This window comes from Mobula hypostoma, chromosome 23, assembly GCF_963921235.1.
Source record: "Mobula hypostoma chromosome 23, sMobHyp1.1, whole genome shotgun sequence".
NCBI lineage: Eukaryota > Metazoa > Chordata > Chondrichthyes > Myliobatiformes > Myliobatidae > Mobula > Mobula hypostoma.
In genome coordinates, this window is record NC_086119.1 from 8,142,845 (window position 1) to 8,170,150 (window position 27,306).

A 27,306-nucleotide genomic window follows, 5' to 3' on the forward strand; every position below is an offset into this window, starting at 1 on the left:
ATCAGAGCTCCCCACCACCCAGGCTGTACTCTTTTCTCGCTGCTGCCACCTGGTAGAAGGTACAAGAGCCTCAGGACTCACGCCACAGAGTTCAAAAACAGTTACGATCCCACAAATATCAGGCTCAATAAATTGTCAATTAGCATTCATTATTGCATTTTTCTTTGGTCAGGACATCAGTAATTTATCTCAGCATCTGACTGAGAAACGAATGATAGTGTACATTTTATTAAATATACACAGAAACAAAGCATACCATACACTGGAATATAGGCTGAAGACCCAATTTTATTACATAGATAAATGATAAAAAGCAGTCTATATAGATTTTAAAACATTTAAAATTGACATCCACCCACTGGGAATAGTGCAATGTTCAGTACTGGCTTGATGTATTTGTTTTTTTTTCTTTGTACAAGCTACATAAAAATGTGTAACCTTTAAATGAAGAAATTTTAAGCACCACTTTTGTAACAGATATTCAAGTCCATCATGTCCAAAATGCTGTATTATATACATTAAAATTCTATAGTATTTTGCTTCAATTTGGAAATTGATTTCTGGCTGGGATGTATATCATACACTATCACTTCCACATCTAAGTTGCACAGGGCTGCTCTCAGCCAATGACAGAATGGTACAGTGTGAGCAGAAATCTGACATTCAACAACTGTTTTCACTGTATGATAAAGTATTTTTTAACAAAGCTAGCTGGCTTTTTTTCCTTCACTGCAGTTAAATCTCAATGAGGAGTGAGAAATAGGAAATTACAAATTCTCCATTATCAACAGCATTTGAGACAATTCCTTTTCCTACAATTACAAAATAGATATATAGCAAAGCTTTTTGATTTATTGGTTCTCTCAGTCTTGTCAATTTTGTAGTTCCCACAAAGTGAACAAGATGCACATAGCACTTGGATACAACTGAAATGTCTGGATGTTATTGCAGTCCAATAGCTTTTCTCAAATTCATTTTGGTGGCAACTTCATTAAATGGTTGTTCATCTCCAATTATAAGTAACCGATGCACTTTTTGGATCCTTCTTACTGAAGCTTGTGAATAATCATTACTGCGGAATACACTAAATTATCTCACTTACTGATAGCCACAAAGAATTACATAAAAACAGGAGCAAGCTAATAGGGAAATTCATCAATGCAGAAACTGAGTGGAGGTAGTAACTAAACTTTTTAAAATTGAATTTTCCAGCTTCTGATACTGAATACTTGGAGTATGTTTGCTTTCATTAGCAAAATAGAGGATTTTGCACTACACTTCCATGTGGCAAGTGTAAAAATGCACCCTGGACATCTGAAGTCGAGTTAAAATGTGAAATTGAGCTCACATGTGCAACAACACATTTCCAAATGAAAATATAAAATTATCATCTTCTCACTTTGTTATTGTTTGCACACACCTAGCATTAATGAAAATCCAAGATCTGATTACTTTATCCCCACTAATTACCAAAAGGTGCTCATTTTAACACCCTCCCAGTTTAAGTGTACAAAATTGGCAATGCTGCAAAGTTCTGTGGCTTAAAGATGTTGCTTTGGTTGTGTTGTTTATAATTGCTACTAAATTTGTATGAGATAGGTTCCATAACTCAGGATCATTAATATCAAACACCCTCAACTGCAAGGATATATCTGATTTCACAGAGAAAGGCTGCAGCTGAAAGGCTAGAAGTGAAGAGTTGCTCTCGGAATCATTGTTTTTGGTTTTAAACCACCCCTAAATAATATCATTTCCTTTGGGACCCTATATTTTAAAAGATGCGGGGGAATTAGATTAAAACTAACAGTGAATAAATTAACACTTAAGTTTTAGTTATACTCCTAAAATCTGAATTTTAGAGAGTCAATGCGAAACTATGAAGATGGTGTAGACCATGAAATCTATGGCAACTGTATAAACATAGGTTGAGTCCAAAAAGAGTTATCTCCCTCCCTAAAGAGGACAATTAAGTCATTTGACTGTTGCTTTAGAGAATAAACAGGTTCTGTCCCAGCTTGCACTCTGGAGTAGTGCACACCATGTCATCAGTTAACAACTGGAGATCCAGGACATACACCACAGGTGGCCAGGTGACCAACTGGAAATAATGATTTTCACAGGCTAGAATCCATCTGATCTACAACATAAAATACACATTTATATATATATATACAGAAAGTGAAACCTTTACATGCTTCATAATTGACAAGGCACAGGTGGAATCCATTCATCTCAACATTGTTGAATATACATGTTCATACACAGAAAACAAAGAATTTACATGCTTCATAATTTGATAAGTAAAAAGTTAGCAAGCACTTTGCTCATCAAAGCTGGTGTTTGAAGAGGAGCAGCCACCAGGAGGACTTTTCGGATGAGCCATCTGAAACAGAACCTAAAGTGTGTTAATTGAAATGATTTCTCACTCCCGAGTGTTGATTGAACAAAAACATGGAATAGTTATTGTTATTCATTTATTATTGTCACATGTACTGCGATTCAGTAGAAAAAATAGTTCTGAAAGCCACCTGTAAAGTTCATTCAAAACAAGCTGATTGAGGTAGAACAGGGAGAAGCACTGACAGAATGCATAATGTAGTGTTGTAGTGCCCTGCAGCAGGTAGACAAAGTGCAAGGAAGGGCCACTGTGGGGTGGATTGAGAGGTTACGAGTTCATCTTTAACAAGCAAGAGGGGTATATTCACAAAGGTTTCAGTAGTCAGAGTTTCCATAACAACCCTCCATGTCCCATATGTGCTTCCCTCATTGCAAGAAACAGTAATTTTGCATGAATTCATGTCAGGGGAGGCAAGTAATTAAGCACCGAATTATGGTTTAAAAATGTTTTATTACAGTTTTAGTCTTTAAACATGAAATCTTCTGTAACATTATGATTTTTTGGCAGGCAATACCTGAGAAAAATGTCTGAAGAAACTCAGTGGTGGAAACAGAACAAGTTGGAGACCAATCAGAGAATTTTCCATTTTCTCCACAGGGCAAGTAACCAAACTGACTAAAATTGCATGGTTTCCTTTTTAATTGGGAATACAATTGGGGGTTTGGAAATTTGTGGTTTAAATACATGTTACTTTGCAGAAGCTAAAAGTACAAGTTTCTTTTTCTGCATAAACGAGTACTCGTGCTGCATTACAAATATACTTCCCAATGTGATATAAAATAAATGAAAATTGCAAGAAATTAAACTTTGAGACAGTTTTTAAATGAATATTATCACTGACTTATATGAACTTTGTTGTTTTGTAGCAGTGCTACAGCGCATGGGCAAAATTACTATAAATTACAAAATAAATAGCGCAAAAATGAGCTAGTGTTCATGGACCATTCAGAAGTCCAGTGGCAGCTCTCTACTCTCTCATCAGGATGACCAGATGCTCACTAGTGGCCACACCCCAGTACACTGCTTTGACAGGCAGGCTAAACCAGGTGAGGAAAGCCGGGAACCTCCATCCCCAGTGAGAAAGGGATATGCCTACTTCAGCAAGTGAAGCCAGTTCCAGTGGACCAGGTGGGTGGGATCAACTACAAGATCCAACGGCCAAGAAGGCGGTGCTACAACGCTTCATGGAAAGCGAAGGTCACGACAAGGCACAGAAGACATCATGGCTATCCACCACAGCCGAGGAAGTCTCCAGTCGTGACAATTTTTCGTACCATTGGACCAAGATTTTTGAAACCGAGAGTGGAACTGCCCTAGTGCAAAGGCTTTTTCCACCATAAACTTTACGAAATATCAGTGATGATAAACCCTATTCTGACTCCCACAAGCCATGCAGAAGTTTGTAAAGAGTACAGTCAAGAATCTGCCCAAGAGTGGTGCAGGAAGTGCCAAGTGTACCTTTGAAACAAACTGTGAGCAAGGAGATACAATTCGCTTAAACTCGCTTATGTCAAAGAAAAACAGCAAATTTAGGATAAGCACAGATGATGCACACACTAGAGTTAAACCCAGACTGCTGAGTTAGTCTTTAACCTTTTTGTATACAAGTTGGATAAGCTGGTTATTAATCAAAAGGGCATATACTCAGTGGCCACTATTTGATACACTTGCTCATTAATGCAAATATCTAATCATCCAATCATATGGCAGTAACTCAATGTATAAAAACATGCAGACATGGTCAAGAGATTCAGTTGTTGATCAGACCAAACATCAGGATGGAGAAGAAATATGATCTGAAGTGACTTTGACTGTGGACTGATTGTTGGTGCCAGACAGGGTGGTTTGAGTATCTCCAAAACTGATCTGGGATTTTCACACACAAGTCTCTAGAGTTTACAGGGAATGGTGCAAAATCCAAAACAAAAAAAATCCAGCGAGTGCCAGTTCTGTGGGCAAAAACTCCTTGTTAATGAGAGAGGTCAGCTAATAACCAGACTGGTTTAAGCTGACAGGAAGACGACAGTAACTCAAAAATAACTATGCACTACAGCAATGGTGTGCAGAAGAGCATCTCTGAATGCACAACACATCAAACCTTGAAGTGGATGTGCTACAGCAACAGAAGACCAGGAACATACACCCCTGTATCTAAAAGTGACCATTTAGTGTGGGATGGATGTGGGTGCTTTGATGGGGATTTCCTGACAGGTGGAGACTGTGAGCAAATCCTGGCAACTGGAGACTATTAGCAATCATCAGCGGGCAAGCACAGACCACATTTCAGCAAAGGGTCAATGCCCTGAAGACAGTCATAAAAGGAAACAGTTTGGATATTTTGAGGACACCATTTATTAGATGCCACATTGACAAAATGATGGATGAAGAGCGTTAAAGCAACCAGCTAACTTACCTCAAATTTGCGTCTTAGTGCTTGGGTCATAACTGGCGTCAATCCCGTCGCAGTATCTTTGTTTTCCTTGTGCAGAGGTGTTCCACCCGGGCTCCTAAAATCAAACACCTTTTAGGGTGAGTGATCATAGCATTCAACTCAAAATACACAAGCATCTATTCTTCATTAGCAAGGTATATAATTTTACACAACAAGATTTCAAGTACTCCACATAGTCCTGAAGAGTAATTTTAATTCTTTGTAAAATGATGTACAGTATCTTGTTCAGAAGTTGTGTTTTTCAACTGGAAAAATGTGGGTATCAATTATTTAAATCACATTCAGTCTCTAATTTTCATCTGCTAACAAACTGGAGTTGGACTTCAATGATATTTGAGAGGAGCAGCAAGTAGCACAAAAATGTGCTTAAGGATGAAATTAAAGAATGCAAAATCTCCTTCAGACATACTGGATACGAAGGTGGCTTGATAGGTAGGTCAACGTCATGGGACTGAGGAACTCTGGGTCCGGCAGCATCTTTGCAAGGAGATGGACTGTCACCGTTTCGGATTGAGACCATCATGATATTAAATGGCAGGATAGTCTTAAAGAACCTGATGGCCTGCTCCAAATGTTTCTTGTATTCAGCTGGGAACAATGTACAAGGATCCAAACATGCATAGGGATACTGTGGGCAGCATGGTACGTATTGGTTAGCACAACACCTTATAATGCCGGCTGTAAAAATCGATCGGGATTCAATTCTTGCTGCTGTCTGTCTGTATGTTCTCCCAGTGACCGCGTTGGTTTCGTCCTGCACTCCAAAGACATTATGGGTCAGGTAGGGTTAGTAAGTTTTGGATATGCTATGTTGGCACTAGAGGCATGGCAATACTCGCAGGCTGTCTCCAGCACAACCCAGTGTTGGTCACTGACGCAAAACAAAGCATTTCAATGTATGTGAGACAAATAGACCTAATGTTGCCCCCCCACCCCACCTCCATCACCTTTGTTAGATTCAAGGCTGAGTGGAAAGAGGGCTACAGATTGTTTGGTGAAAGAATGAGAAAAAAAATCAAGTTTCTCCTCATAACAGACATATTGAGCACCCCACGCCCCCTCCCAATGCCATTCTTCAGTTATAAAGTACGTGTGGAATTTAAGAAGATAAGCAGGGCTAGATTTCATTCTGATGTTTACCAGTAGCCTTGCAGGTTGACAAAGTGCATTTCCATGAATGACTGGAAGAATCACAGGTAGTTATGGAATTGTATTTATAAAGAAGGCACTATTCTTTGAGCGAGATATACTGAAGATAACAAAAGAGAAAGAAATGTTGGAGATGCAAGAACCAACTGACCATTGCTATCTAGAACTCAAAACAGAATAATGGATCATGGGCTATGTCTATCCTCACCGAACTGTTGCACAATGGCAAGTGGTGAATAATCTCATTATTGACTTCTGCCCTGCAGATGGTGGAAAGAGCTGGGAAGTTGGGAAAGGAGTTACTTGCCACCAATATATATCCTTTGTCTTACACCTGTAGTCACATCAAAATTCAAAGTAAAATTCACAGTGTTTTGTAACTTCAAAACATTAAATTGATTTGAAGAAAAACCATGAGAGCTGGGAACGTGATTCTTGAGTTTATTCTTTAAGGAGGCATGCATATCGCATGCCATACACTACGTTGAGAATTATTTTCATACCGGCACTTACATGAAGATTAATATAATAGGATTTATAAAAAATATTCAGAAATAGACTGACAAACAACCAATGTGCAAAGAGAGTATGAGTTGTAAAGAGTCTTCGAAAGTGAGTCGATAGACTGTAGAATCAGTTCCGAGTTGAGGTGAGTGAAGTTATCTACGTGACTTCAGGATGGCTGTAGTGTGGTGTGGGACCCAAGGCTCCTGTACCTCCTGCCTGATGGTAGCAGCTACAAGAGAGCACATGGGGGTCTTGGAGGATAAATGCTGCTTTCTTGAGGCAGTGTTTCATGTAAATGTGCTCAATGGTGGCAAAGCTTTGCTTGTGATAGACTGAGCCACCTCTGGCTAAATCCACCACTTTCTGTAGTCTTTTCCATTGTTGGGTATTGGTGTTTCTATACCAGTTAGGATATTTTCCACTGTGCATCTATAGAAATTTGTCAAAGCTTTGGTGACATGCCAAATCTACACAAACTTCTCACAAAGTAGAGGCAATGTTAATCTCCAGGCCAAATCTCAGCACATTTTTGTCACGTGCACATGATTAATATAACTTCATAACATTACCAATGCAACTTAAGGATTAATGTTTAAACACTAGCTATTACCTTTCTATATTTACTTTCTTTAGACGCTGCCGAAGATCCAAAACAGGTCGATGTGGAGTGATCCTTAAATAAAAATTTTTAAAAAAATCAAGACTTGCACTGCAGTTTGTTTAAATGTGCCTTATTTACTTTAAACATTGAAACAGTTTAAACAAAGTGAAAGGTTAGGTTAAACTCCTTCATCCTTTAGAAAAGCTTTCAAGACCTATGGTGTTCTATTCAGATCTACTGACATCTTCAAAACTTGAAGTGATATGCATTTTTGAGAATATTCCTGATTAGCTAATAAAGGGCTAGAAAGAATTGTCTGAGACAAAGTTGCAATTCAACATGTGGTCTTTTGGATGCAACAAACGCTACTCCATCTGTGATCTCCACTGAATGAAAAAGAAGGAATTAGTACTGGTATCAGGTTTGCCATCCATCTCTTAAGCAACTTTACCAAAACAGATTAGATAGTCACTATCACCTTGTTCTTTTTCAGGACCCCAGTGTCAATAAAGTTCCAACATTACAACAATGACCAGACTTTGAATGTTTGTAAAACATTTAAGTCCTGGGTCCTTGAATGCGTTTACTTTCAACTGTTTCCTGAACTATATCAAGAATATTGACATTTGAAGTTACAGATTATAATTCAAGTTTAAGATGCTTTTCCTCACCCACTTAAGTGGATGTCATTTACTTAAATTTTCAGAAGGCATTTGACGAGGTGCCTCACATGAAGCTGCTTAACAAGGTAAAATCCCATGGTGTTACAGGAAATATACTGGCATGAACAGAGGAAAGGCTAACGGGTAGGAGGCAGAGAGTGGGAATAAATGGGGCCTTTTCTGATTGGCTGCCAGTGACTAGTGGTTTCCTTTGGAGTCTGTATTGGGATTGCTACTTTTCACATTGTTTGTCAGTGATTTAGATAGAAGGTTTTATTAAACTGCTACATACAATAAAAATTACTCTGCAAAACATTCAGGCACTGAGTGTTGTCTGGAAGGATGTCTGACTTACATCATTTTTGTTGGTTTCTGTAGTTGATTAGCATTTCCCTGAAAATTAAAGCCTTGTAGATCAGAGAGTGTGACCAAAGGAGACCTTTTCTTTCCTGGTGTATCCATCTGCAAACAAAGTACGTGATTCATAGCGCTTCAGACAAAAAGAAAAGGCTTAAAATCTTTGCTCAACTTTGTCTCCTGGTGTATTCATGGTTAGTAAAGCTAAATACTCTAAGTGCAAGTATATTTTTTAAAAATCCTGAGTTCCTGTTAGAAATAAATACAAAAGCAAGATATTTAGGCCAACTCAGTGTCAGCAGGCACATCCCACTTGAGCCTCTTCTGTCAGTCTTTGCATAAATCTGTCAGCACAACCCTCTAGTTGCTTCACCCGACTCCTCTTAGTCTCTTGAAGCACTTACCATTCAGCAAGATCCACATTCTCACTGCTCTTTTGGGAAACTTCACTACTGGATTTCCTGGTGACAATCAGGTAAACATTGCTATTTTCAAAACATCATTACCAGAGATAAATCTGAATAGCACTTGTTCACGTGTGGATTTAAAAATTATTTAAGCTCAAAAGTGTGCTGGTTTGAAACAAGTAGTGCATCTACAAAAGGGGTTTCCAACCTGGGGTCCACAGACCCCTAGGTTAAAGGCAGGGATCCATGGCATAAGAGAGGTTGGGGACCCCTGAACTACAAGAATAATTATACAGAGTAACGAACCAGTACATTTGGGTGTTAGATTGACAATTTAAGAAAATCTTATTAGAATTATGCTCACCTTCGTCTTTTCTACATTGTTCTGAGTCTTTCTCAGCTTCACATGAAGCAGATCTTTTACTGTAACAAATGGAGGTCCGTCCTTCTTCTTGTTATCCAACTGGGGGGGGGGGGGGGAATCACAAGATCAACCCTACAACAAATTATAATGATAAACCAACCACTAGCTTGATATGACCAAAACTGACTGACCTTCGTTACTTCAAATCTGTCTGCAGTGCTCTTCAGCTTTACTTGAAGCAAATCTTTCGTAGTTATGGATAGTGACTTACGAATCTCCTCATGGATTGTCTGAATGAATAAAGATTGCAAATGCAGTAACAATATTTAGAAAAGATTCTAATGAGTACACCCCAAAGAAATACCTCTGAAAACGAAGCTTTGAAAAATTAGACATTTGTTAGTTTGTTAGATGGTTTTGGACAGTATGCAAGCAAAAAATTTATTGAAGTTTATTAATAGTCAGGGAGAACAATAGTATCCCGATTGGAATATATCCAACAAGTTGAAGTGAGAGTAAAAAAAATATCAGAATCAGGTTTATTGTCATTGACATACACAACACGAAATTTGTTGTTTTGCGGCAGCAGTACCGTGCAATACACAGAAATATTACTTTAATTTACGATAATATGAAAAAGTAATGCAAAAAGAGAGAAAATATTGAGGTAGTATTAATGCACCATTGAGAAATCTGATGGCAGAGGGCAAGGAGCTGTTCCTTAAATATAAGCAACACACATAAAAGTTGCCGGTGAACGCAGCATCTCTAGGAAGAGGTACAGTCGACGTTTCGGGCCGAGACCCTTCGTCAGGACTCAACTATAAGCCTCCCTTTAAAAACCACCTATACTAGCGCTGCAGCTGCAGAAAACAACAAAAACTACAGTTTGTCTCAGCTCCCATTTGGTTTCACAATATTCCAAATGCTGACTCCTCTCTCTTACTTTACTTATTAATAAACACTGCTGCACAGAATTGGTACAAAAATACATGGCCAATTTCTCCCATTTTTCTCGTTTCCCTTGTTCACTCACGATTATAATCGAATTTGATCAAACTTTGATTGGGAACAGAATACGTTTGAACCTGGGTGAACACTGCCAGGTAATGTTCTTCTAATTACAGCAAGGGATAATTTATAGATAGATTGGAACTCATCCCAAACACAGTATTTCATTTGGGGTTCACCTTTTCATTTGTGAAACTGAAGACCGAAAGGGGATCAGACTCACAGGTGGGCACTGGAGTGTCAATTATTGAAACTTCACTCACTGTAGGTAGGGATTTTATCTCATCTGCTTCATCATACTACAAGCACAATTTCAGTCAAGATCCTGAAAAACTTGTGCAAGTGCATCATGTTCCTAAAATTCAATATTTCACTTGGAGTCAACAAATGATTATGCATTTAGTAAATTTACTAATACTGTGGAATTGTTTCAAAACATTAGGAATACGGTCATGCGGTTATGCAAGTAGGCCATTCGGCCCACTGAGTCTATACTGACCATCAAGTCATTTACACTAATCCCATGTTTTAAATACTCTCCTCACATTACCATCAACTCTCTCCGAATACTACCACTCACCACACACTAGCAGCAGTTTTCAGTGGCTAATTTACTTATCAACTTGGTTTTTTGGGCTGTGGGAAGAAACAGAAGCACTTGGATAGACCCCAGGCAGAAACACTATGCAGACAGCAGCGGAGGTCAGAGTCAAACCCAGGACTCACAGCTGAACTGTGAGACAGCAGCTCTACTAGTGGAATGACTGTGCCACTGCAAACAAAATACATTCAGATGCTACCCTAATTATAAAAATGCTTTCCTTTCAAAATGTTCACATAGCTTAATTAACTTTAAAACTGAACAGGTCAGTGCACACTTACCTGCTGAGGATTTTCAGTTCTGCTTTTCCGTTTAATCTGCAGAGGTTTCTCTGCAAGCAGGAAAGCTGGAGGTAGTGGAGGTGGGGGAGGAGGAGGAGGAGGAAGAAGAGGAAGAGCCTCATCTGATATCTTCAGCAGAGCACGACTGACAATTGGCTGCACTGGCCATACTGGAATTTTATTAAGTCCTGGTACAGAATCTGCATGCTTTCGGCAGCAACATCCTTCAGCTGCTTTTGCAGTATTAGGGTCCTACAAATTACAAAACAGAATTCAGAAACAGCAGACAGCAATTAAAGCAACATTTTGTCCAGCATCTGCAGAATCTCATGTTTAAGACATTTCAAACTAGCAATTAGTGCTCACATTAATACAGAAGTACAAAAGAACATGCTGTGCCATGTGATTCAATAAATTCATCCATTAGAGAGATTAGCTTTGTCACGGATACATCAAAACATACAGTCAAATGCTCTGTTTGTGTCAATGACTAACACAGCCTGAGTATCATGCTGGGGGCAGCTCATCAATGTCACCATGCTCCTCGCAGATACATAGCATAGCTACAACTCTAATGTACAACTCTAATGCAGAGCTAATTACTCTAACGTATGTGTCAGTGGAATGAATATCCAGAGGAAACCCATGGTGCCACTGGAAGAATATCCTTACTGACAGTAGTGAGAATTGAATCCCGCTTTTCTGATCACTGGTGTTACGCCAAGTGCTATGCTACTGTAGTGGCTACAATTTACATATTCCTGAACTCAAACCATCATGTATGATGGCAAGAGAATGTTGTACACGGAACTACCAATGCCTGCAATAAATTCTTTCCATGTCAATGGATCAAGATCCCAGAATTCCTTACTGAAGAGCCATGGGAGAGTCGCCATCACAAGAAATGCAGCAGGTCAAGCTACCATTAGCACTTTTCCCTATAAATATTAGGAATAAATGTTTGCTTTGCTTATGCCACCCACATCCCACACAAATTAACATCGGTTCTCATAAAAGATTTATCTAAAGCTAATACCAAATGAAATTGGTTCAAGTGTATCCATGGGATGGAATTTGAGCAAATTTAGTCACGGCCAACAACTTTGTCCAATTTGGGATTCATCTCTCCAACACAATTTAATTTTCACTTTCAAATATTCAGATTTAAAAATCGCTCAAAAAAAAAGTCGCTAGTTGCTGATAGCATCCTTTCGCACTGTTTCCTTGGAGCCCTGACACCCAAAACATCATGCAGTCTTCTTATGGAGACTTTATCTTACACCTATGAACAAATAAAACAGATGATTTACTAAAGGCCAAGGATTCATGCTGTTATTTATCATGTGTTGCTGAATAAAGATGCAACCTCACTGCGCAGTTTCAGCTCACACAAAGCCTGCATTAATTCCACTAGGTGGCGGGTCATTCAAGAAATCACTGGTAAAGAATGAATGAGTCTTGAGATGCACATCTCCCGGATCACATGTCAGATTCTAACCTTGCACTTTTTCAAATTTTTAATCCAGTAGAATTCTTTCAAATTTCTTTTTTGGCAGGGAATTAATTCCTTTCATTGCTTTCTCCAGAACAAGATTTATTAAATAATAATTCGAGCAATCTTTAAGTCTATTTATACAAATACAACCCAAGAACAAATATCAGCTGCTTTTGCATGGAAAATTAAAGTTCCCACCATTGGCTGGCTTTTATTATCTGCTATTAATTAGCAAATTCATACATTTTAAATTCCCAGCAGAGGTCTGAACCTAAATTTAGGTCGGTAAAAATTAACTAGGCTTAATTTCTATTTTTCCCTGAAGAAATACACAAATGTTGCTCCCATTCAGAATGAAGCATTAACCTAAGTTCCCAGAACATTTCTAGAAAACACTTAAAAATGTTCACATTATTGCCCAACCAAGGCAAACTGTGGACTTAATGAACCATGGAATTTTAATCACAGCAACTTTTATTTCCTTAAATAAACACTCACTTGGCTATTTTGAGATAAAATTATATTTAATCAAATTGTTGCAAAGACGCAATTTCTCATCTTGAACTGCCCACTTCTCTTCTACCTTGATGGACAGAGACCTTGACTTGTTTTCTGCATCTTCACTCTCACTCCACGTACTGGCAGAAGTAGGAAACATTTCCCAGTTTCTCAATTTCCATCCCACCAACATCTACATACAACAGGTCAATGTCTGGTACTTTCAATGGGATACTAGCACCAGAAATTTCTTGCACTTCCCACTCATTTCAGAAGGGACCATCCCCTTTGAGACCACGTAATCTAATTTGTCTACGAAGCACTCCCCTTCTCACCACTTTCCCATGCAGCTGTAGAGGCATCACACTCTCCTTTTACCTCTTCCCTTCCCACCATACAGGACAGCAGATAACCCTTTCAGATGAGGTAGCAATATACACTAATTGCAGTTTTCCCCAATGCAATCCCGGCTCCAAGAGTTTTTGGCTAAATCACTGATCACAGACGAGGTGACTGCTTTGTGAAAGGCTCATGTTCAATCCAAAAGGCTGATTGCTCATTGCTTTCATTCCCCACCCATCTCCTAACCTAGCTTGCCTGTGGCTTTCTTGTATTACTCTAAAGAGGCTCAAGAAACAGTACATTTTCTTCCATCCTCCACGTTTAATATCAAATTCAACAATTGCAAATGACATTTCCTCTTTTTGTATCAGAACTGGATGGTTCAGTTGCAGGTTACCGCTCTGCAATATTAGCTTAGTTTACCTTTTTTTTTGGAATTAACATGAGCTTTATTTGTCACATGTACATCGAAGCATACAGTGAAATGTGTCGTCGTGTCAAATCAAATCAGCAAGGATTGTTCTGGGCAATCCTAAACTCACCAGGCTTCCAGCACCAACATAGCATGTCCACAATTTACTAACCCTAACCTGTATGTCCAGAAGAGCAGAATTAGGCCATTCAGCCTATTGAGTCTGCTCCATCATTCCCTCATGGCTGACCCCAGATCCCATTCAACCCCAAATACCAACCTTCTCACCATATCCTTAGATTCCTGATTGGTCTGGGCGTCAATCAACTTCCACTTTGAATATACCACAAACTTGCCCTCCATCCCAGTCTGCGGCAGAGCATTCCACAGATTCACCACTCTTTGGCTAAAAAAAGTTTCTCCTTACTTCTGTTCTAAAAGGTCATTCCCCCAGATTTGAGGCTGTGCCTCTAGTTTTGGACACCCCCCCACCAGAAGAAATATCCTGTCCACATCCATCTTATCTGGTCTTTTCAACATTCGGTAGTTTTCAGTGAGATCCCCCTGCATTCTTCTAAATTCCAGTGAGTACAGGCCCAAAGCTGCAAAATGCTCCTCATATGTTAACCTCTTCATTTCTAGAATCATCCTTGTGAACCTACTCTGGACTCACTCCAATGACAACACATCCTTTCTGAGATAAGGGGCCCCAAACTGTTAAGAATTCTCCAAACGCAGACTGACTACTGTCTTTTAAAGCTTCAGCATTATCTCCTTGTTTTTATATTCTATTCCCCTTGAAATAAATGCCAACATCGCATTTTCCTTCTTTACCAAAGACTCAACCTGTGAATTAATCTTCTGGGCATCTTGCACGAGGATTCCCAAGTCCCTCCGCACCTCTGATGTTTGACATCATTGGAATGTGGGAAGAAAGTGGAGCACCTGAGAAAATCCACGAGGGTACAGGGAGAACGTACAAACCCCTTTACAAGCAGCGACAGGAACTGACCCCCTGATCAGTGATCATTGGCAGTGTAATTAGCTGCTTTGCTACCATGTTGTCCACTTATCAATAACATATCGACCAAACGGCTTTGTTAACAACTCATCACCTTGGTCATCCCTCCTATGGAGCTAGAAGCCTTTTCTTGTCCTATCCATCTCACCCTCCACTGTGCAACTTAAAACTAGTTTCCTCTCCTTCTGATGAAGGATCTTTGACCAAAAATGTTACAACAGTTTTTCTTTCCATAGATATTGACATTGTTTCATTAAAATCATTCTCTCTTCTTTCACTTTACCAGTAAGGAGCAATTAGTTTAAGGGGAATACTAATCTTATAGCTCACAATGTTTACATCAAATAATTTAGTACAAATAATTTATTAAAACTATAGAAATTTTAATAGCACTTTCAAAGTTTTTCTTTCAGAGGAATCCTAATATTAAGCAAATGGATATAATACTAGCAAGAGAATGATAACCTGATGGTGCTCAAAGATTTCTTGCATTCGTGTTAGTTTGATCTCAAGTGACTCAATTTGTTGCCGAAGTGCATTCAGCTCCCGCAGGTAAACACGTGAAGGATATAGAGTATCTTTGATGAATTCCAATCCCTGTGAATGCAAAGGAAATTAATCAAAATATAGATCTGACTGTCATTTCCTAATTCTATCCCTCTGCCTCATCTGCCAAAGGTCACATGCAGATAAGCTTGGATCAAAAAAGTTCTACTTCAGATAGTACTGACCAGGCTCATTTAAAAGTAATAGTTGGGTAATGAAATTACATGGAAGATAATAAAAGACAAGATTTCATATGTTTTGATAGATTTTAGCAGGACTTGTTACAAGGTTCCTCATGGTAGGGCGAGAAAGGAGAAGCCTACAGAAAGTAGGAAATTGGCTTTAAAATTGACTTAGTGGCAGGTTCTAGCAACCCCTCAAGTATAAAATTCATAAATTAGAGACTAAAAGTTATGAGACCCGTTTTACCGGGTCATTTTTTTGATTTAACAAAAGTCATAACAAATGTTTTTCATCCCAAAATTTTTGTGTGGTAGATTTATGTAATTAAAAGTTTTGATGCGACAATTTTTGGATCAATACTTCACATTGCAGTGACATTATGCCTCTCAAAAGTGGAGAGGAAAAAAAAACACAAACATGCCTCTTTGTGCAGAGGAAAACAAAAATACAAACACATTACAGTTGTGCTTTTGATATTGTGTAGAATCACAAACAACCTCCATAAAAAAAGGGGGGGGGGCTTTGTGGTAGCAGAAACCTTGCAGCATATATCCACAGATCCTAAGAAGATATCAATGTTAGTCACCTTATTTTCCTTTAGTAGCCACAGCATAGAACCCAAGAGCAGGAAGGGTATGTTAGAATAAATAAAACAGCGTGCAACACTATTTGGACACCATTTTGAATTCATAAAAAAAGTTCTGGTCACATTATTAGAAAAAGAGGCAACTTCATCAGAGAAGGTGCAGAGTAGATTTACAAAGGTGTTGCCAGAATTGTGATATTCTAGCTCTGAGGAAGGCTTAGATAAGCTAGAGGTATTTTCTTTTGGAAAACAGGAGAGATAATTGACGTTTTATAAAAGGCCTGGATTAAGTCAGGGGTCAAACCATTTCCTATGGTAGAATGGAAAAAGATCAGGGTGCACCTGCTTTTGAGCATTTTACAGAAGGATTAGAGGAAAGAGGAGGAAGTTTTTTCAGCCAGTTGGGCAGCACAGTAGCATAGCACTTAATACAGTCGTTTTATAGCACCAGCAATCACTAATTGGGGTTCAGCTCGTGCCACTGTTTGCAAGAAGTCTCTACATTCTCCCCATGTGGGTTTCCTCCCACATTCCAAAGGTGGATGGATTAGGGCTAGTTAAGTTGTGAGCATGCTATGTTGGCACTGGAAGTATGGCAATACTATTCTCCTGCATTCACCCTGTAACCTTTGATGTCCTTACTAATCAAGAACCTATCAACCTCCACTTTAAATATACCCAATGCATTGGCCTCCAGAACCATCTATGGCAATGAGTTCCACAGATTGGCCATGCTCTGGCTCAAGTGATTCCTCTTCATCTCTGTTCCAAGAGCATAGCTTGTAGAATCACGGGCAGAATATCCTTAGTGTTTATCATTGAGTTCTGTCAAAAATCATTGAGAGTTAAATTATATTATATTAAAAAAGTCATCTGTTAGGGAACTGAAGAATCCTCCACTTGTGTAGAGCAAGAGTGTTACTGTTGAGCAGTACAGAGATCATATTAGGTGCTCGTATCTTTCTTGTCATGTTCAGAGAGGTTTTAACTACATTTTTATGAAAAAAAAAATACAGTGATCCCTAAATGATTTTCTCATCCAGATGGGTTCAGGCAGAATAAATGTAGATGAAGGGTCAGAGAGGTAGAACCACTATTCTTTAAGAATTGCTTGTCACAACCTGCAGAGATATGAACTTAGTGGCAGAATGTGGGATTGGACTTGGTAGTTCTTTTTTGAATGACACAAAATAGCCTCAATGGCCAATGTTGCAAATTTCTGATGCTACTCACTAAGAGCTCAAGAATTCCTGGTGGAAAGTTTCGATTTATGCCAAATGAGAACAGGTTTAGGTTGAGATGAAATGACTAGTGGGAACAATGAAGTGCTGGCAGTTAGGTTTGGGTATGGATGTAAATGTTAAGAGGTAGGGTGTGGATGAAGAATACATGGCATCAGCATAAAGCCTCGGAGGGACTCTTACCCTGGATCATCTTGTTTGGCTACAAGATCAGTTGCTGGAAGATATGGGCAATTTTTAGCTATTAGTTGCGGGTGAGCAAGATACAAGGCTGATTAGTGTCTGAATCAAGCCAGTCAGTGCACTCAAACCTGTATAAAGAACATTATTGTGATACTGTGGGTTCAAATGCTTTCACTCCCTCCACAATCAAACAACCAATTGTTGGACTTACATTAGCCATGTCGTAATATACCAGAGCGCACTTAAAATTTCAATTTATGTTATTTACCAAAATACAATATATAGCAAAAAAAGTTACAAAATGGAGATTTAATGGACACATTAAATTTGTAGGATTGAAAATGACCATTCAATGAATTAGCAAAGAGCTGTATTTCTACAGTTTGGATTGGAGTAGATTTGATTTGAACTTATACCTGCCTAATGTTCTTAAGCCACCATGAATACATGGAGTAAACCACAGTCTTAAGAGGATTCAAAAAATTCTTCACATTTGCTAAAGGAATGAGCCCAACAGGAACTGATTCATGCAGGAAGGAATTGCTGTTAGATGCGACCACGTCCTCCTTCCTGGATTTAAAATAAAAATAAATGTAAGCGGACTATATGTCACATAAAAGTTAGTCAAAGAGAGGAACAAACATCAAATGTTAAGTAACAAAAATCAAATGATAGCAGGGAAGTCATGCAAAATCCAGTATAGTCCAAATAATTCCATTAAATTGGGACAAATGAATAGTCTATCTTTCACAGCTTTGTGATGTCTAAGACACACAATGAAGCAATACAATATAAAAATGCAATATGACTGCAATAAGATGCTTGAAACAGGACAGAATGGTAACCTTTCACTCCTTTGCTACTCATTTATCTGAGTCTGCTTATTCTGTTGTTTGATGGAAAGAGTCATGATCTCTGAGGGGGGGGGGAAATTGCATGCATCGTAACTGGAATGATTATTTTTGAACTGAAACCCTTACTTCTAGATTCTCCCAGGAGGAAGCATCCTCTCCACAGCCACCGAGTGATCATATGATCCAAGTCACATCTTATTTCATTGTTTATAAGAAACCTAGCCATTCTTGTGGCCTTCTCTGAACTGTTTCCAATGTATTAACATCCATCGGGTGCCACAGTAGCGTAGCGGTCAGCGTGACACTGTTATATTGAAGCTGGAGTTCCATTCCAGCATCATTTGTAAGGAGTTTGCACATTCTGCCTGCGTGTGCATGTGTTTCCTCTGGGTGCTTTGCTTTCCTCCCACAGTCCAAAGAGGTACCACTTAATTGGTCATTGTAAATTATCCTGTGATTAGGCTAGCGTTAAATCAGTGGGATGCTGGGCGATGCAGCTTGTCGAGTTGCGAGGGCTTGTCCCACACTGTATCCCTAAATAAAATAAATTCTTACTCAAATTAGGAGGCTAATACTGTCTACTGTACTTCTGATGCAATCTAACAAATACACCGTGTATCTGAAATACAAGCTCCATCGTTTTGTGTTCAGTGACCCTGTTAATAAATGATAACCAACTGTAGGCTTTCCTAATTACATGCAGCATACTGGTATACAGCTACCATCTGTTTTCCGTTATTAACACCCCAGATTTATTTTCTTCATAGATGGACAAAGACCAGCAAAAGCTTTTTTACAAAGCTGTTTGAAATAAAGGGCGTCTGTCATACCCTAGCAACTTTTTCAAACAGTATTTGATACTAGGTGTGTCAGAAGCAATGCGGAACATAGTGTTCATTTATTGTAAAACGGTGGATTCCAGTAAATTGAGCCATCAGTTAATTGGGACAGCCTCTTATTTGGGTCAATTCTTAAAGAACAAATCAAGAAAATAGCCAGGATTCCCTTTCTTTATTGGGATGCTGTCACTTAATTGGGGCAGGAGACTTGCCGAACAGATTCTAACTAGCGTCAATTGTGTGTACTGTGTGAACAGTTTTTAACTAGCATCTGTGTGTGTTTGTGCTTTAAAAAAGTGTTTTTTTTTGGTCACTGACATTTCATGAGAAATAAGCAGCAAGAAAATTCCGAACTGTTTTGCACACAGTGGTGGTTTTAAGTATTCAGGTTTGGAGATGCCAGAAACAGCAGGGAGTGAAAATGAAATGATTTCACTACTTCAACAACTTAGGAACTATGAAGAATTAAGGCATCTATCGACAATCATTTTGAATGTTACAATGAAAATGAAGATTTGCAAGATGCAATTGTTGATAGCATTGTTTGAAGGCAGTTCAATACTGTACTAGGAGTCCGCACTGATTTTGTTCATTGCATACACTGGATGAATTCTTCTGTCGATAATTACTAGGAACTAATACAGTTCTACAGTACTATAATACAATTGGTAAAGTTTAATTTGGTATGCATTTCATTTATATACATAATTTGTTACTGTCCTTTTATACTTTTCTCTAATAAACCATTTCCATGAAACTTAAGCTAATATGGGCAGCCACTTAATTGGACCAAAATGTACTGGTCCCAGTGTGTCCCAATTAACTGGCTTCCACCATACTTTCATGTAATCCAGGCTCAATTTGAAAAATGGGCATTTTGAAAAGTTACTTACTCGGTTGTTTGGCAAGTGGTTGGCTTTGGCTTACAGATATCTCCCTTGTACTTTCTTAGCATCGTTTGCTTATTTTTTCTCTGTGCCCTTCCTATTGCTTGCCATTTTCTCATGATCTTCCGCTTTCTGCGACGCCAATTCAGTTTAAACATAACTGTGGAAGAAACTTATAATGTCAATAGATCCTGCATTTACACCAAATTCAAAACATTGCCCCAACCTCTCAAGGCTCTACAGCAGTCAATTGAACACAAGTGCTGTCGATCAAGAATTTGTTTGGAATTTAATTTTATAAAAATCACTTTTCTCATGCGTCATAGTTTCAGTTCTGTCACAGCACCAATCCATCTTGTCTCTTCAAGGTGGTGATCTGAAGTAGGTTACCAGATGTATGCGGTTGTAACCTGCCACTCTCCTGTAGCGCATCATGCCTGTAATATACTGTACCTTCTTTAAAGCACCGTGGCCAATAGTCCCAACAATGTCTACAGGCAGATTTACCAATCATCCAAGTGGGATTTTGCTCTGCTTGAGAAACAGATTCCCAAAGCACAGTATTAACTATAACTAGAGATTATTTTTATATGATTCCGCACTACATATAAACTGCTCCCAGCTGTCTCACTATCAAAATCTTAGGGAGAGTTAACCAGCACAAAATGTTCAGTGCAGCTCATCTGCATCTACCAGGTTGCCTACCTGAACCAGTCCCACCTGCTGAATTTAATTTATATTCCTCTAAACCTTTCCAATGGTAATATCAGAGGCTGTAGACAAAACTGTTACTCTTCACAGATATCCGTGAAACAAAAAAACCCAAAGATTGACAGAAAAATGTAGAACCCCAAAGCCCCCCTCCCACGCAGAAGCAGCAACCCTCCCCCTTGCTCCATTAGATAGCATCCGACTCCACATCACCCACCATACAAGCAATAGCAAAGCCCCCAAAGACCATGATCTGGAATCTATCAAAAACCACTGTTCAATATATTTGTCCAAATGATTTTTAAACTTTGTAATTGCACCCACCTCTTAACACTTCCTCTGGCAGCTTATTCCATATACACAACACTATGTGGGTCAAAAACTTGCTGCAAGGGCCCCTTCTAAATTATTCCTCCCTCACTTTAAACCAAGTTCTCTAATGTTATAAACACAAGAAGGTATGCAGATGCTGGATATCCAAAGCAACTGGAGGAACTCAGCAGGTCAGGCAGCATCTATAGAAATGAATAAACAGTTGACATTTAGCAACAAGACCCTTCATCAGGACTGAAAAGGAAGGAGAAAGATGCCAGAATAAAAAGGCGGTGGAGGGGAAGGAGGATAGCCAGGACAAGCCAGGTAGGTGGGTTGGAAAGATAAGGGCTGGAGAAGAATGAATCCTCTGGTACAAGACTCCTCTACCCAGGGGGAGAAAAGACTGCAACCATTCATTTTACCAATGCTTTCATCATTTTACTTACCTCTAAAGTTACCCCTCAGCCATCTGTTTTGCCCTCCTGTCATTGGAATCCTTTTAACACCCCTTCTCAACTTAATTACATGCTTTTTTTAAAGCTAAGCAACGCTTAAAGTTGTTGCTAAGACTTTTCACAGTAAACCAGTTGACCTCTAATTAGTCGTATGTAGTTAATTCGTTTGCTTTATGGTCCATAACATTAAGCATGCTGTAAGAGAATGGCTTATCTACTTGCCGGATATAAAAGCTTTTAAACAAGGTAAACTTAAACAAGTACACTTTGTCAGCTGAAAACTTTTAATATCCTACTCACTTCCTGCAAAGTAGGAAATGATCAGGTCCAGGCAGTTAACAACAAAAATAAATTAAAGATGTTGGCAGAATTTGAGGACGCAGAAATCCCAGTGATTTTGTAAGGATAGAAGACAATGAGGGGCGAGGTCACGCAAAGATACAGACACTTCCCCAAGAAGAACCGTTAATCTGACACTACTACCACTACAGCGAGTACCTCTTATGCTGAAAACTACTGCTTGGACTATGAATCTCTAGCATTGACAACACACAGCACTACGAATAATTAACAGTCTCCAAACTTAGAACCTATAGGGGAAAAAAAGCAGAGTACAGACTTCCACAATACTCACCTCAAACAAATGAATTCACCAACATGACATGGACAGCGGCAGCAGTTTAAAATTAAAACGCTCATTCACTACCCAATAGACACTTACCTTTCATAAGCCGCGCTTAGAAACTATTCTCGACCAACCGCCTCGAGTTTCTTATCGTCATTCGACTTAACTCAACAAATAGGAAAACACAAGGTCCAGAGCCGAACGCCACTTCCAGCCAATCCAACATTTCCTTTCTGATCCAATAGCGTGCAGAGCGTATTATGACTGTCCAATGAAGTGACAGTATAAATGATCCCGCCATCCTATCGGCACACTACAAAATCTAAAAGGCAATCCAATCAGAAATGGCGTTTCTGCTATTCCCAATAAGAAGACAGAGTTTGTGCAGCAACTGTCCAATCATAAGCCACGTTACATCTGCTTAAAAGGCCTTTATCGGTTCGCCTTCGGAATGTAAACTATTCAATATGGAGACCGCGGTCAACAAGCTGGCAGCGATGGTAAGAGGGATTTTTAAATTCAAAAAAAAATTATTTAAATTTGGAAACCAGTTTTAATCAAAAGAAAAACATTGCAATGGGTAGATGAAGGCCTCGCGGTCACGGGGAAAAAACTTTAAAAAATTTCCGCGCGCGCGCGATAGGTGTATTTTTTCGGCAAAAAGTTTAATTTGTTTGAAAGCTCGATCCTGATTTGCATCCGGGTAATTAGGTGCAAAAATGGCGGGATTGAGATCTCTTACTTGTGGTAGCAGCAAATTGGAGTTCTTTTTTTTTCACCCCCCCATCCCACCCCCGCCCGCCCCGGGGATTGCCTCAGAATTCCGAGTTCGGGGGGTGGGGGGGTTTATAAAATAGGAGCGATCATCTGGGTAAACCCGTGGGAGGGCCGAAGCATTCCGGTGTTGTCGCGCCTGTTTTCATTCGTCTTGGGTGCCCCTCCCCTTTTTTTTCCCATCTTCAACCCCCCCACCTTAACTAACCCTCCCCCTCCCCCTCGCTCGCTCGCGCCCGCACGCGCGCCGGGGAGAGCGGCAGCCGCCGATTGGGTGACGGTTTGGACGGTTTTTGACAGTTTGGGCGACGTCGTGCCGTGCGCGCCGCCGTCCCCGCGCGCGCACCCCCCCCCCACCTCCCCGGCCGCTCGGCGCTTAACCGCCACCCGGCGCTTGTTCCTCGCTTGACAGCCAGCTGCTAGGTTGCGCGCGCAAACGGGGTCCGGGCTGCCTAGATCGGTCGACCTTTTATTTTTTTTTCTTCTTCTCGTGTGTGTGTGTTTTCTTTCTTTAAAATAACTCCGTGTTGGTATTTTTGTTCCGTGCACGCTTAGCAAACCAAAGGGCGACAGGGAGCTACGGTATCGCTCGTCAGATTGTTCACGGCGGCAATCCCCGGCACCCCTCCCAGTAGTACGAGAAGCTGTGTGTGTGTGTGCGCGCCCCCGTGGGGATGGGACATTGTAGTGGGTGCATGGTGTACCGGCTTGTTTGCAGCATGTTTCATTGCACCGGTTCTCGTGAATTGCACTAGTGTCTCACCATTTAAAATCGCTCATTTCGCGAGGTGCCAGGCTATTGGAAACGTAAGGTATTCATAAACAGAAGAGATTCTGCAGATGCTGGACATCTAGAGCTTCATTCTTGTCTGGTGCAGTCCAGCTCTGAAAAAAAATATTAAACATTCTTTTGACTTGTTGTGCTCTTCAATTTAAGGAAACAAGATACCTTCAAGTCTTTGGACGGACTGTTTCCTCCGTGTAAGGGAGCTGCTTGAGTTTTCATGATCTGTTTTAGACATGTCACTAAAATTTGAAATTCTTTATCCAGGTAAAAATGTATGGCCACCTTGCATGTCAAAAACACTTGCTTTTGAGTTGGTCTCATCTTTGCATACAAAAGCATTTCATGTGGGTTGATCAATAGCTGAGTGGGTAGAGTTAAACCTGGAATGTTAGTGATTAATTTGAGGCTTTGCCTCTCAATAAATGCAGTTTTCAAGAAACTCATCTAATGCTCATTGAGATGTACTTGTGAAGGAGGAAGTATCAATTGCCTGAAAAATTGTCCCTCTATTTAAAGTTCTGTAACTTTTATATAGATTTTTATGTTTTTATTCTGATCCAGAATTTAATATGCTAAACACAATGGAAAATTCATTTAGGCTTTTAAAAAGCTTGTTGTCAATAAGTGCATAGAACCACCTTGGCTGACTGTTCAATTTAGGGAGCTTAGAGTGTGGGAGGAGCATTGCATGTGGGTGTGGAGGCATTTTTTAAATCCTCCTCTTTATGACTCGGATTCTTAACTCTCCCTTGTTCTTGTTGGATGAATTGATAAATTCTTGAAGTAATACAAAACAAATCACCTGTCAATAAAGCTGTTTTTTGCTAATTTATTTATAAACAAGCACATTTTTTTTGAAAGTATATATTTTAATGTTGAAATTGAGTTCCTGTATGTTTTTTTTTGGAGTATAGATTTCAGGAATCTTTTTTAACCAGTTGCTAGCGTTGATGTTGAAGTGATCTTGTCCTAACATTGGAAAAAAATCTGCATTATTTAATGAATTAAATAAATGGAAATAGTTGGGAGAACTGGCAGTAATAATGGTTCCCTGTTGCCATGGCAACTGCATGAAAACCCATTTTTGCTTTTTTAAATGTATTTGAGAACATTGTATTTGAAAATGTCAGCACTTATATGCAGGTTTGCCAATTTTATTTACTGCCACTTTTTTTTTGTTTGATAGTGATATGCAGTGATGTTTTTAAGGTAAATTTCACTGGTTAATTGATGTGTAGGGAGAGGCCTGGGATGTATTCATCCTCAGCATGAATGAGCATTTGATAGTCTGCGTCGCAGCTGCAGTTACTTGAGGTGAGATTTATACTTAATGAAGAAAAGGACAAATCAGACTGGGAAAATGTTGCAGTAGTCTAAGAATTATTTTGAAGTTGGTCTTTTTTATCATTTAGAAATCTGGTTTGCGTTATTTCCTTAGCTTTTTGACATTCTCTGCCAGTTTGTATCATATGAAAAGTAAACAATAACGCATTGTATTTGGAGAAAAATAGAAATGGTTCTCCTGTACTGAAATTTGCTTTCCATGTTTGACAGTTGGGTTGATAAAGACGTGAACCTAGGAATGAAGAATAAAACTCTTGCCAATATAGTTCAGTCACTTTTATTCATTCTTTAAAATTCCGAAGACAAAAGCTAATTGCTATTATTTGGCATGTTGTTGAATTTTCCCCCTAAATGAAACTGAGGTATGCAAGTTCTGTTCGTTACATATTTAGTAATTAAATTATTTGGCCATTGTGCATATGGAAGCCACCTTGTCCTTTGTACTCTGCACTTTAACTTGCATCTACTTGCTGCTACAATGTACTACAATGCTACAAAGTACTACAATGCCCCTGCCTAAGTTTGTTATAGGCCTAATTTAGCATTGAGCTGTGTTAAAAAGCTGGAAGGCTTTAAGACCTCCTCTTGGGTGGGGGTGGGTTGGAATAACTGGAATCTTAAAGTTTATGTGTAAATCATTGGGGTCAGAGATGGAAATATTTATTATCTTGATGTTCAAAAGGCAAGAACTGGAGGATATTTTCTGGGAGAGTTATATGGCTTGAGGAGGTTGGAAATTAAGTATGAAGTTGTATGCATATGAGAATTTTAAAGTGAGGCACTGGTGATATTATAGCCCAGTAGATATAGGGCTGATGGATGAAATTTGAGTATGTGGCCAGGTTATGTCAGGAGACAGGAGAAAAGCTGCGAGTGTATTGAAATGTTCCATTGGCAAAAGCTTCAGTAGCATACACATGGTGGGAGGGAAAGAATCATATTATATTCTGGTGGTGAGAATATGATGTATTTGTTTAAAGTTGGTATTCAAGAACAGAGCTGTCTTTCAGAATAACCGAGTAAAAAATAAATGGAATAAATCCATAAATTGTAAGATCAAATTCCAGAAAGATGTCTTTCTGGATGAAATTCCTCTGTTCTCCAAATCACTATTCATACTTTTCCCACCATACTGTCTTTGGGAGTGAGTGTTTCATTCCAGAATCTTCATTTGATCAGTTTTGATCCATAATCAGAATTTCCAAGTGCTTGTGCTGACTTTACATCCAGGATTTGTATTCAAAATTTTCTGACGTGGTGGTTCAATATCTGTGCTTATGCTCACACATTGAGTGGATGAACTATTCAAAGTAAATTTATTATCAAAGTACATATAGCCATCAAATGCCACCGTGAGATTCATTTTCTTGTCGGCATTAACAGTAAGTAGAAAGAAACACAATAGAGTCATTGCTGCACACGACAGAGACAATATGCAAAAGATGTTGATTCAGGAATCAGCTGAGCCATGTACTGGATCATCATAGACTAATACAGCAAGGAGACAGACCCTTTGGCTCATCCTCACATGTAATCAATTTCCTTCATTCCAAACTATATACTTATCCAAATGTTGTTGTACCTGCCTCAGCCATTTTCTCTGGCAAGTCATTCATGTAGAAAAAGTTGCCCCACGAATCTCTTCTTAAATCTTTCCGCTCTTGTTTTTAGACCTACGTCCTCTAGTTTTTAGTTTGCCTTTCTTGGGGAGAAAGACTATGTTCATCCTAACTGCCCCTCATGATTTTATATACCTTGATAACGTCACTCTTTATCTTTTGTTCTCCAAAGAATAAAGTCCTAGCTTGTTCAACCTTTCCCTGTAACTTGGGACCTTGAGTCCTGACATCCTCACAAATCTACTCTGCACTCTTTCCAGTTCAATGTATTTCCTATAGCAGGGTGATGAAAACTACATTCTTCCTTGACCTTTTTTATCTGCTCTGTGATGATCAAGTTTCCCTCAGCTGGGGCAGTGGAATAAGAACTCCAGGGTGGAGAGAAGGAAAATAGTTCCTTGTGGAATTGTAGGTTGATTGGAACGCATTGATAATTCTGTATAAAGGATCAGAGAAGCATAAATTGTTGGGTTGCTAATGTTTTCAAAGAAAATCACCATCTGGGATCCTTTATGAAAAGGGTCAAATACAATATGCATTGGTTGGAGGGTTGAGGATCTGATGGTAGATTTTAACGCGATTGACAAAAAACAATGGAGGGTAGCTATGATTTGAAATTCTGTGCCTGAAAGTGTGGTGAAAACACTAGGTGGAGGAAAATTGAGGTAATGGGTTTACTGGATTGCTTGCTTCCCTTGTTTAAAATAATCTGGTATGAGCAATCTGGGTTAAAAGATCCCTTTCTTGGATAAATTGTTCTTTTGTCTCTTTTAATGCATTCATCTAGCGACCAGCTCTT

At 39.2% G+C, this 27,306-nt stretch overlaps 2 protein-coding genes across 5 annotated transcripts in view; one reads left to right on the forward strand and one right to left on the reverse strand.

Annotated features, from left to right (window-relative positions):
• Positions 1–268: 268 nt before the first annotated feature.
• On the reverse strand, positions 269–22,277 carry prr11 (proline rich 11). 3 transcript variants are annotated; one of them, XM_063031857.1, is made up of 11 exons: positions 22,080–22,277; positions 19,884–20,037; positions 17,714–17,867; positions 15,024–15,155; positions 10,791–11,042; positions 9,089–9,187; positions 8,898–8,996; positions 8,125–8,231; positions 7,117–7,179; positions 4,812–4,905; positions 269–2,383 (listed from the first exon to the last, which is right to left on the reverse strand). In XM_063031857.1, exons 1-11 carry the CDS (start codon positions 22,084–22,086, stop codon positions 2,309–2,311), a joined length of 1,236 nt encoding a protein of 411 aa, XP_062887927.1. In that variant the 5' UTR covers positions 22,087–22,277; the 3' UTR covers positions 269–2,308. The 3 variants fall into 3 exon arrangements, with proteins under 3 accessions (XP_062887927.1, XP_062887928.1, XP_062887929.1); XM_063031858.1 differs by lacking the exon at positions 22,080–22,277 and adding an exon at positions 21,993–22,032; XM_063031859.1 differs by lacking the exon at positions 8,898–8,996.
• A 139-nt stretch (positions 22,278–22,416) lies between these two features.
• Positions 22,417–27,306, forward strand: part of LOC134337064 (spindle and kinetochore-associated protein 2-like) — a 32,979-nt gene continuing 28,089 nt past the window's right edge. The window contains exons 1-2 of one of the 2 annotated variants that reach the window (XM_063031861.1): positions 22,688–22,730; positions 23,695–23,738. In XM_063031861.1, the coding sequence (XP_062887931.1) occupies positions 22,703–22,730; positions 23,695–23,738 (72 nt within the window). In that variant the 5' untranslated portion in view covers positions 22,688–22,702. Of the gene's footprint in view, positions 22,484–22,687; positions 22,731–23,694; positions 23,739–27,306 lie in introns of those variants that run through there. The other variant, XM_063031862.1, reaches the window with a different exon arrangement.

Bases quoted from the DNA above. Each gene is read 5' to 3' on its own strand.
- prr11 (XM_063031857.1), bottom strand. The intron at 17,868-19,883 runs GTAAGTAACTTT...TTTTAAATCCAG, and splicing joins ACCACTTGCCAAACAACCGA to GAAGGAGGACGTGGTCGCAT. The intron at 7,180-8,124 runs GTAAGTCAGACA...TTTTTATTTAAG, and splicing joins CAGAAACCAACAAAAATGAT to GATCACTCCACATCGACCTG.